Below are 12500 nucleotides of genomic sequence, written 5' to 3'. Positions count from 1 at the left end.
AGACACACATATCTATGTGCAGATGTATGTATACACATATACAAACAAAATGAAACAAACACTGACCTTCCTTTCAGTTTCCATCTACCAAATTCATTCCCAGAGTTTGTTTGATCCAGGCATATAGTATAAGACACTCGTATTGAAGGTTATAACTATTTTTAATTACTTGGATTTTATAATGACCCAGTTCTTTTAATTTTTGATTTCAGAGAACAATGAGAGGGAACCAAGTAACAAAGTATGGAAACCTTGTGACAAGAACACAACAGCAAACTGCAATCACTTTGTATCAAAAGGAAATGGTAAGTTACACTTTGTTATCAACACTGGATAAAGAATTTTCTCATTTGTCATTACCTGAACCATTCTAGACTGAATGAAATGAATTCATAATTTGTTTTAACTCTTTAGCATTCAGATTCCTCTGCCAAATGCAATGCTTATTTATTCACATTGTTATGAATTAGTCATGCATTTACCTTGTAACTTTGAGATTTCAATGATGTGATTGTTTATTTTTAGAATGACATTGTAGAGAAGGTTCAAGAGGCCAGATCTGGCCAATTTGAAGATAAAACAGGGAAATCATTTTGGTCAAGTATGACTGGTTTAAATACTAAAGTGTCAAAGTCTTGAACATGTTAATATAGAGCAGGGGTTGGTGAACAGGTGTAAATTACCTCAAGTGAGGTAAAAATGAAATTCTTGTGGGCAATGAGGACTCATTAGACATAAGTAAAATTATGACTGAAAGTTTTCTTCTGGCATGAGGCGGCAGTCAAAAATTTATGCCTTTTGCAACAACATACCTTTGCGAACAAGGACTTTCCACTCAAATGAACATAAAAACAAAGCAGAGTAATCGATCTGACCCTGAAGACTGTATCCAAATTGCTCTGGCATTAAAATGCCTCAATTTTGACATAATTGTAACAAACATCATTTCTCTAAAACCTGAAGTGAAAAAGTTTCTGGAAAAATCCTTTGTTTCATAATGTTGATATTAATTTATTTTATCACATTTGTTTTATTTTATATTTATAATTGTATTCTCCATATAAACAGATTCAATAAATCTTTCGAATTCAAAGAATCTATGATTTTCTTCCTTTCAAATCAAGGGGGTAACATCAACATAAATAAACATAGTTTTGGTTAATTAGTTAAAAAAGTTCCCTGACCCCTGACATAGATGAACTGTCTCTAAAAAGGATAAGATCTATGTCCATCTACTTGTATTTCACTGCACTCAGTTTAACTCATATGTCTGTGACAAAGGCTAGATTTTCTGCGTTTCACTTTATTTATGAAGAAATCACTGCTGGGTTTCTCTTTAGATTAACAAGAATAAACCAAATATCATATAACCAATCTGATACTTGTTCTCTGCCTAATGTTAGAAACCTTATTGTTAAATATCAGCCATACTGACATCAGCAAATCATGACATAATTCACTGTATTTATTATTTTGTTCATGTTAGTTATATAATAGAACTTACTGGAAGCCACTGTGTAACATGTGATAGCAATCATCTTTGCATGGCAAATAGGGGAACTGCCCTTGTGTGACATCTAGAAATGGTTGCAGATGATGACATATGGGGAGTCACCCATGTGTGATGCATGAAACAGTTACAATTGTGTGACTTGTAGGGGTATGGTTATATGGGTGTGACCTGTAGAACAGTCACATGTGGGAAACCTCAACATATGTATGCCATTAACAGAAAACTGAATAGAATAGTTACATGTGTGACATTCACAAGTATGCACATGTTTGCTATATGACAGTTGTTGCACCAATACAGTGCAGCAATTACACTGATGTGCATTGCAGGAAGTAAAAACTGAGACATCTCAAGATTTTTTGGCAATATTCTCGCATTTATTCCAGTTTGCTTATTCTGGCCATGTTGGAACAGGACTAAGTAAATGACTTTTTTCTTGTTTTTCACTTTTATTATCTTGTGAAAGAATCCCAAAGTTTGTTATACCATGTATAAGTAATTTACCAGTATTTTCCAGCCTCTACTGTTTTCACTGAATGTTTCAAAAAGTATTTCTGTAGAATGGGGGCGGGGTCCATTTATTTTTGTTCCCAACAACTTTGTAAAAGTAAATTCACCCAGCTCCCACCCTGTTTTGTTCAGTAATTTAAGTTTACTCTTTTACTATAAGAAAATGACTGACAAAGAAGGAATTTAAAATATTGTTTTCTAAACATCAATTATTTTAAGTTACAGTAACAATTAACAAATCAAATAACAAGTTAGGCTATTCCAATTAGCAACACACTAATTAATACACACACAATACAAGTTGTTAAATCTGAAGTAATAGATTTAGACTTAGATTTGTCATGATCCCTAGGACTCACAAGGCTGGAGCTGCACTCAGTTTTAATGGCGTGTAAGTGATTGGGGTTACAAAAATTCCCACTCCTGAAGCAATGTGTGAAATGAAATGCTTTACTCAAGAACACACCACACCACCGAGCCTGGGAATTGAAATCATGATCTTATGATTGTGAGTTCAGCCCCTTAACCACTAGGCCACACATCTTCAGAAGTATCCTTCACAAACTTGGCTTACTTTAAATTTCCTTCTCAATTTCAGATTTTCTTTTCAAAAGAATTAATCTTTTAAAAAGGATAAATCCAGAACCAACATATTGACCCCATGGGTATGTAAGATTTACCTGATGGCAATAAATTTACCACTCTAGTTTGGAAATCATTGCCACGGGGTTATTTCATGTAAACATTAATGTTTGTCATGTAGAAGAAGAACCCTTTAAGTCATGAATGACCTTGGGATTGCACATAGAAAGTTCCCCTCTGAGGCAAGGTTGTCTTTGGGAAGCTGGCAGTCGTTCATGCATACCAGTTTAGATGATGTAGTGGTCTGTTTGTATCATGGTTGTGGAACCATCTAAATATGACTCTATTCGGAGGGCTGTAATATCATTTGACAGGAACATGGTATAAAGAAATACATGGAACAAGGTGGTAACTTTAAATACATTTAATGTGGCCACATGTGTATATGCAAGCTGAATAATAAATGGAAATGGTTTGATACATGGAGGCCATGATCTCCTGAACATTGCCTCCTGTCTGCTAACTGGCATGTGATGTGTGAGAGCCAACTAAATCACATCTTTGCTCTACGACATCAAAAAAGGAAGAGGTGAACCTCTGAACCTTAATGTTGTGTATGCCCTCTATTAGGCAGCTGCCGCCAGGGGAGGTAACTGCACCTACACCAACCTCCCTTCTCCACACCATCGATGCTGTCTAAGGGAAAGGCAAAGGCTGATAGAGCTTGGCACCAATGACATTGCAATTCATTTCTACAGCTGCGTGAACTGGAACATGGAATAAAGTATCTTGCTGAAAAACACAACACACCACCTGGTTCGTGAATCAAACTCACTACCTCATGATTGCGAACCCGATGCCCTAACCAGTGAGCCATGTTTGTCATGTAATATACTCAAAATCAATTTACTCTTTTAGAGGCAGATGTAGCTGAGTGGTTAGAAAGTTTGCTTCACAGCCACACAGTTTTGGGTTCAGTCTCACTGCATGTCACCTTGGGCAAGTGTCTTCTACTACAACTACAGACCAACTAATAATGCCTTGTGAGTGAACTTAGTTGACAGAAACTGAAAAAGCCCAACATATGTGTGTGTGTGTGTGTGTGTAATATATATGTAAGCTCGTGTCTCCTTGTCTTGATACTGTGTGAACTATTGTAAATGAGTGTTGTTGTTATACAAGCGATGCCATTAATTTCCAGTATTCTGCTGAAAATGTGTAAAAAATCTGTCTCAATAAACTCTGTCTGACCCATGCAATCATGAAAAAGTGGACATTAAAACAATGATGGTGATGATAACTTTTGAAGCAAAAGAATCTGGAAATTAGGAAACATGAAGATTTCCCATGTTTTTCCACATATTTTGCAAAAAAATATTTTTAAGAGTTTTTGTTTAGCCCCAGGTCAGTTCTGATCAAATAGATCTATAACCAAAGGCATTCCAACCATGACCATCCCATCTTGTGTTTTAGGCAGTATATACAAATCTGTGTTGGTTTGTATATTTGTAATAAAACTAGAGGAATCCAAACTATTATCCATGGATAAAAGTCCAAAGACACCACACCCCTTACTTCTAAAACCAGTCACCATTCCACTCACGCCCACTCACTCCACTCCCCTCTAAAACCCTGCAGACATACAGAACAGTCTCAATCATAAATCTACTATGTTATGTCTGCTGATCTCAAAATGCTGAACCTTATGAAGGAGATGATAAAAGACTGATATATATGGTGCATTACTGTGCTTGAGAAGACCTGCCCACCACAAAAGAATTGAGATCCTAAAACCAAAGTGCCATATAAAAAGCATTGGTGTGTGTGCTGGTGCCATGTAAAAAGCACTGATGATGGTGCCGCATAAAGAGCATGCAGTACACTCTGTGGAATGGTTGGCATTAAGAAGGGCATCTGCCTATAGAAACCAAACCAAAAGAGGCTATGGAATCTGATGTAGCCCCTGGCCTTGCCAGTTCCTGTCAAGCCTTCGAACCCATGCCAGTATGGAAAATGGCTGTTAAATGTTGATGATGATGATGATGATATTTAGAAAATCACATAAACCAATGTCTTCTTTTGACATCCTATGTTGACACATCACCTATTCTGTTAGCTATAGGATTTCAGGTGGTATTTTGCTATTGTTAGGCCTTACTTGGGATTACTGTTCCTTGTAGGAATATTGTAGATTTTGGCACTAACATCTTCATCTTTTCTTTAAGTTATAGCAATGTTAAGATTATTTCAACCTTCTAAGCCATAGATATTTTTTTGCATGATATTTGGGAGACATCTGCATCAGTTGATTAAATTGACCTCAATATGTCACTGATACTTTACACAATTGACACTAAAATGATGAAAACTAAAGTTGGTTTCAGTAGAATTTGAACTCATAACTCATATGTTTGCAATAAAATACTGCAATTTATTTTGTCTGACAATCCTACCAACCTACTACCATACTGTGACTTCTTATAATTGGGGCGTGAGATATTTGAAGGGTACCCTGTTTGTTTAATAGTGCTTTGAGTCAGTTTGTCAGATGTGTATTAGTAAAAGTTATTAATATAGTTTATATTGAACAGATTCATATGTTTGAAACAGTAATGATTGATTCACTACATGACAAACAATAAATGTTTCAACCAGGACTTAAGACAGCTGAAGGAAAAGAAAAGAAATTCTAATATTTCAGCTTTATTTCCTTTTATTTCCACTTATCTGAGGTATTGCCCTCATTCCTCTACCCTGAGTCAATCAGGTGATGTTTCACAGACACCTAATATTAGAAGTATGAGTCATGTAGTGCCACTTAACCAACTCTAACCATCTAGCCCTCTCTGGAAATAACAGGTTCCTCCCTTTCCAAAAAACCACAACTCATGACCACCTCTTTCACTACAATTTATACCATTATATTAACTAATGAGTTATGATTTATTAATGAATGAAATATCTTTCAGCTGATGGTAACAACCCTGGTTTACAAGGCCTCAACAAATGTCCAGATAATTCCACCAAGCCATCACAGTCAAATTGTTTAAGAAATGCTCCCAAACAAACAGCTAAAAACTCAAGTAAGCCCTAATTTTAGTATTTTGAAAATATACAAAAAATACTGGTTTAGAGAAACCCTTTTTTTTTTTTAGCAATACTCATGACCACTCACAGGGCCTCCAAGACTGGAGACCTAACCCGAAATACTTGCATTACAATGGACTCCACTAAAGATACCCAAGGTACCAGTTAGTGGTGTGAAACTGCTGCTTTGCTTTCAATAAGGGACATCATCATCATCATTTAATGTCCATTTTCCATGCTTGTATGGGATGGAAGGTTTGACCAGAGCTGGTATGGCCAGGGGCTGCACCAAGCTTCTTTGTCTGTTCTGGCATGATTTCTACAGCTAGATGCCCTTCCTAACACCAACCACTCCACAGAGTGAAATGGATGCTTTTAATGTGGCACCAGCACTGGTATCAAATCTGCTGTGGCAGATAATCTTCTTGAGTACAACTGCACCAGATATCTCAGTCTTTAATCATCTTTGTAAGGCACAGTGTCTTGAGATTGGCCATCAGTACTTTGTCCCATATCTTCCTGGGTCTCCCTCTTCCACAAGTTCCTTCTGCTTTAAATGATCAGCTCTGGTTAGAAACTTGGGTACAGAATAACTGAGTCATAATGTAGCATTTTTATGGTTTGGACTGTTTTGGATGTCTGCAGGGCTTTAGAGCTGAGTGAAGTGGTATCTGATTTTGTTGTATTATGTAGGCCATGGAGTTTTCTGTATTGTGACATCACACACACTGCTGTTATGTTTAACCTTTAGTGTTCATATTACTGTCACTGGAGTGGTATCCATGGATAATAGTTTGGATTCTTCCAGTTTTATTACAAATGTGCAACTCAACACAGATATGTACCTTCTGATGTAACAGCATCAGTGTGTAAGAGCAACACAACATGCATTTATACACACTGATTTAGAGTGTGTGTTTTTATTTAGGACACACCAGCAATCAATAATTATCTGATGTTCATATTACTGTCAGATGTAATGCTTATTTATTCACATTGTTTTGAATGTATCACGAATTACCTTGTAGCTTTGAGACTTCAGTGATGTGGTTGTTTATTTCTAGAATGACACTGTAGGATAGATGCAAGAGAATGGATCTGGCTGGTTTAAACATAAAACAAGTAGAGTATCTGAAGCAGATATGGCTGGTTTAAATGCTAAAGGTTTAATAACCTATTTGTTGCAGCTGTCTACCCCAACTCTCATTTACACTGTAATTACTCTGTGTTCTCATTATAACAAAAAAAAAAAAAATTAAAAGTAAGTTTTATTTTAACCTTAGAAAGATGACTGCATAATGTTGAGGTAAAGTTCACTTTGCAACCATGATGTTCCAAGTTCAATTCCACTACATGATACTTAATCAAGAGACTTGTACCATGGATTGGTCAAAGTCTTGTGAATGATATATATTTCTTTATTGCCCACAAGGGGCTAAACATAGAGGGGACAAACAAACACAGACAAAGGGATTAAATCGATTACATCAACCACAGTGCGTAACAGGTACTTTATTTATCGACCCCGAATGTCTTGTGAATGATAAAGAAAGCATGTGGAAGCTGATTGGCAAGAGTGAAGTTTGGTGGCAGAATTAATGTGTTGTTTGGTTTATGGGTGTCATTAGTGGAATTCTTTGTTGCAAGAATTCAGGTTGGTCCCTGGTCTGAGGGTACCTTCCTTTCTGCTTCTCATCAGTCAGGAAGACAACAAAAAAGGGTTATGTGATTGTGTGTGTGCACAGCCTATTCAATAATAGAATTACTGAACGCCTGCTTTGTAACATAGAATAAGCATAGGCATGACTGATTTGTTAACTAGTTCACTTCTCAAACCATATGGTTTCAGAGATTCAATCCAACTGCAAGTGTCTACAACTATTGCATCAGGTTTGACCATGGCCTTGTGAGTGGATTTGGTGGAGGGAAACTGACAGAAGTCCATCATGTGTGTGCGTGTGTGCATGCATATGTGAATGCGTATGTATGTGTTCTCTTTCACTTTTTAATTTAGAGTAAATTTTGACTGGTCACTTACTTGATAGCAAAGTTGTGAAGGAAGGTATCTTGATTTAAATGTCATCCTTTAAATCGTAAGGTCTTGCAGGTTGTTATAGTCTCAGATATTGCGATCAATTGTAGTGTATGAATTAAGGATTTGCATTGTGTGTGTGAGTGTTTTACATTTGTACTTTTCTGAAAATCACTGAGCCACTAGTCATCCTATCAACAGACTATTCACTAGCTTTGCACCTTTGTGAAATAAGAGATCCCTTTCTTGAAAAACAGTTTAGAGTTTGGATGTCTGCAGGGCTTTAGAGCTGAGTGGAGTGGTATCTGATTTTGTTGTATTATGTAGGCCATGGAGTTTTCTGTATTGTGACATCACACACACTGCTGTTATGTTTAACCTTTAATGTTCATATTACTATCACTGGAGTGGTATCCATGGATAATAGTTTGGATTACTGGTGTGTCCTAAATAAAAACACACACTCTAAATCAGTGTGAATAAATGCATGTTGTGTTGCTCTTACACACTGATGCTGTTACATCAGAAGGTACATATCTGTGTTGAGTTGCACATTTGTAATAAAACTGGAAGAATCCAAACTATTATCCATGGATACCACTCCAGTGACAGTAATATGAACACTAAAGGTTAAACATAACAGCAGTGTGTGTGATGTCACAATACAGAAAACTCCATGGCCTACATAATACAACAAAATCAGATACCACTCCACTCAGCTCTAAAGCCCTGCAGACATCCAGGAAGGGCATCTAGCTGTAAAACAATATGTCAAAATAAAATATTCATTTCAACCATGCTAGCATGGAAAAAAATAGACACAAAATGAATAAATGCAGGTAAATGAGCTGCTAACAGTCTATAAACACCAGCCAAATATAATTGTTACCTATTTGCATATGTATATTTTAAACTCGAATTAACTGAGACAAATATTTGTACAACTGATTTTTCTATCATTACAGAAATTATCCTCATTAGCTGTCTAATTGGAGGCCTTTTTTTGATAATGGCTCTTATCATTGGATTAATATGGAGGCGGTAAGAATCTTTCTTATATTTCTTCTGTAGCAAGATTATAAGATCAGTGGGTTAATAACCTATGTAAGTTGTTGTTTAGCCCTAGGTCAGCTCTGAGCCAGCAGATCTATGATCAAGCCATTTATGCCTTGGATGGGTCATAGTGTAATCTGAAATACATTATCCAATTTCTAAGATGCTAGGACATGTTTTGTGAAAGGTTTGACTGCTATTTCTAGCAAATCTAGTGACTACTACCACAGATATTTCTTCATTAGCTCATCCTTGACTGAGCAGACCATATGATCATATGACTATATGACCTACCCGACTGTTTTCTATCTGCTGCAAACTCAGTACTACATTATCAAAAGTCTTTTATAAAAGTTGGGGTGAGTGGTGAATGATTTGAAGGAATTTTGGCTGTTATTTCTAGCAAACTGACTGTGGGTATGTCCTTGTTGAAAGATGACAGAAATATTGAACTCCACCTGCTTATCACAGGATGATTCAAGTCAAAGAGAGTTTTAGAGTTATGAAATCTTGTGCTGCTCTTAGAGAAACTTTCAAGAAATCTCTTGATTAATATTAGTTTCAAATTTTGGCACAAGGCCAGTAATTTCAGTGTTCAACTAGTGCTTCTTTTATTGACCTTGAAAGGATGAAAGGGAAAGTTGATCTCGGTGGAATTTGAACTCAGCAAGTGAAGATGGACAAAATACTGTTAAACATTTTCCCCAACACTAACTATTCTGTCAGCATGTTGCCTTAATATCTTAATATCAAAGCTATTCTAGTGATAATCCGTTTATCTATACTGGGAGTCTATTTAAGCAGGGTGTCCTTCCTGCTATCAGTCTTTACCTGCTTCTTCAACGGATTTTTTTTTTTTATTCCACTGCCATAGAAAAGTACAGAGCAACTGGTCACAGGATCAGCAAGGAATGTAAACATTATAAAACAGTTTCTCATGGATGCTGTCAAGTGAAGCCATATAAATATCAACTTGTACATGCAAACACATGGTGATGAATCTCTGTCTTTCAATGATGTGGTTTATCAAGGTGGCAAGCTCACAGAATTGTTAGCATGCTGGATAAAAGGCTTAACAGTATTTTGTCCATCTTTATGATCTTAGTTCAAATTCCGCCAAGGTTGACTTTTCCTGTCATCCTTTTGGAGTCGATAAAATAAGTAATGCTCAAGCACTGAGATCGATGTAATTGACTATTCCTCTTGGAATGAATGACAGTGGCACTTATTTATAACCATCATGTAATGTCAAGACATGGAGACACAAACACACACACAGTGAGGCTTCTTTCGTCTTTTGTTATAAGTAAATCTGGGCGTCATGGAAGACACTTGCCTAAAGTGCCATGCAAAAGGGTTGAACCAGAAACCACATAGTTGAGAAGTCCATAACACAGCTGTGTCTACTCACACACAAAAGCATTTCTGTGTCTATATATTCATTTATATTTATAAACATACTTATTAGATGCCGTATAGCCAAATGGCTATGAAGTTTGCTTCACAACCATGTGGTCTTAGGTTGTCACACTGCATGACATCTTATGCAATTGTTACTTCTGTAACCTTGCTTTAGCCCATTACATTATGAACAAGATGGGGTAGATGGAAACTTTATAGAAGCCTATTGAGTGCATTGTACAAATAATCAAAAAGGTACAGTCCTGTCACAGAATCTGCCTGAGAACTATATTAAGGGTGCACATATCTGTGGAATACTTGGTCATGTATGTTTGTGATGAGCATGCTTCCCAACCACATGGTTTCAGTTTCAGTCCCACTGCTTGGCACCTTGGGCATGCAGGCCAACCAAAGCTGTGTGAGTGGATTTGGTAGACAGAAACTGAAAAAAAACCTGTTGTAAATGTGTGTCTGTTTGTTCCCCACCACTACTTGACAACTGGTGCTGGTGTGTTTACATCCCTGTAACTTAGCAGTTTGGCAAAAGAGACCAGTGGAATAAGTATCGGGCTTAAAAAGAAAATAAGTACTGGGGTCAGTTCATTTGACTAAATATCCTTCAAGTGGTACCCCAGTATGGTCGCAGTCTAATGACTGAAACAAGTAAAGTATAAAAGATAAACTACATCATTGCTGTCTACTATACAGTCAACCGCAAAAGAAATGCGAGATGTGTGACTGTGAAATGTTTTAATTTCATTATGTCAGAGATAAATTTCTTGGATGCACTTTGACTATAGGTCATTCATTTTAAATGTTTCATGAAAACCTGTCTCAGCAACAGAGAAATATAACCTTGCTTGGAAACAGGTAAGGGTTGGTGAAAAAAAGGGCATCCTGCCGTAGAAAATTTGCCTCAACAAATTCTGTTCCATGCAACTATGGAAAAGTGGATGCTATAATAATTATATATAAATAAATATATATAATGATGGATTTCTATACAGTTTTATCTACCAATACATTTCTACATAAGTGAAACACTGTCTTAGAAATTAAATCTTTTTTAAATACACTTTCTGTTTAATTCAGCTGTTTTATAACAATGAATTTATGTTTTGATTGTACACAGAAAAACAACAGGATCTTGAAATTGTGTTTGTTGTAAATATATTTCAGATACCAGATATCAAAACATGGAACTGTACAGCGGAGACAAATGCACCCATACAGTCAGCCAGATGTGAGCAGTATTTATGTGAGCCCTAATACTATAGTCAACTGTCAGCTTTCACAAGAAAATGAAGAGTCACACATTTATGAGAAAATCACTACAAGCATTTATTATGATCCACAAGCTGCACTGAAAACCGTTGACAGCAATGACAAACTAATGTCTGGCCTCTATGCTGAACCACAAACTACAATGAAAACCATTAACAGCAGTGACAAACTGTCTGACCTCTATTGTGAACCACAGACTGTGATGAAAAACATCAACAGTAATGACAAACTTACTTCTGGCCTTTATTGGGAACCACAGCCACTAAAGGATGTTGATAAGGAAAACAGCACGCCTATCTATGTAAACATCTTGTGATTGTTTGTTTTCCTAAACAATATATCTTATCTGTAATGTTCAGTAATTTGTGATAAAGTCAACACTATATCTTTGACAGAAAATAATGACTTCTAAGCAACATCTTGTAGTCTCCAATTTACAGGTGAGAGAAAGAAAGAAGACTGCTGAAATTGGTCCCAGATACTTGAATTGAAACTCCTCCATACTAGGAGGATGACTGGAGTAGGATTTGAACTGAAACTATAGTAATGTGATTAAATATCACTAACCATTTTGGTTGTCGCTTCACCACCTTCTTGCTGTAAATTGGTAAAAAAATATTAAGACAAAATGAAAGTAATAATTTTCTTTTATTGTAAAAATGTTTGATGAAGGCAGAAAATTACAAAGAATGAAAATGTTTACAGTGAGATGGTGGGGTAATGAAAAATGATATTGAACCAACTCTAAGAATTTATGCATGGAATTATATATATGTATATATATATGTATATATATATGTATATATATATGTATATATATATGTATGTATATGTATGTATATATATATGTATGTATATGTATGTATATATATATGTATGTATATGTATGTATATATATATGTATATGTATGTATATATATATGTATGTATATGTATGTATATATATATGTATGTATATGTATGTATATATATATGTATGTATATATATATGTATGTATGTATATATATATGTATGTATATATATATGTATGTATATAT

General features: G+C 35.8%; 1 protein-coding gene across 2 annotated transcripts in view; it reads left to right on the top strand.

The window, feature by feature from the left end:
- LOC106872498 (uncharacterized) overlaps nt 1-12296 on the top strand; it is a 54267-nt gene extending 41971 nt beyond the window's left edge. The window contains exons 2-5 of one of the 2 annotated variants that reach the window (XM_052967728.1): nt 213-305; nt 5575-5688; nt 8690-8765; nt 11358-12293. In XM_052967728.1, coding sequence (XP_052823688.1) covers nt 213-305; nt 5575-5688; nt 8690-8765; nt 11358-11778 — 704 coding nt within the window. In that variant the 3' untranslated portion in view covers nt 11779-12293. Of the gene's footprint in view, nt 1-212; nt 306-5574; nt 5689-8689; nt 8766-11357 lie in introns of both variants that reach the window. The other variant, XM_052967729.1, reaches the window with a different exon arrangement.
- The last annotated feature ends 204 nt before the right edge of the window (nt 12297-12500 follow it).

This window comes from Octopus bimaculoides, chromosome 5 (genome assembly GCF_001194135.2).
Source record: "Octopus bimaculoides isolate UCB-OBI-ISO-001 chromosome 5, ASM119413v2, whole genome shotgun sequence".
Classification (NCBI taxonomy): Eukaryota; Metazoa; Mollusca; class Cephalopoda; order Octopoda; family Octopodidae; genus Octopus; species Octopus bimaculoides.
This window is presented reverse-complemented; position numbering and strand designations above follow the sequence as displayed.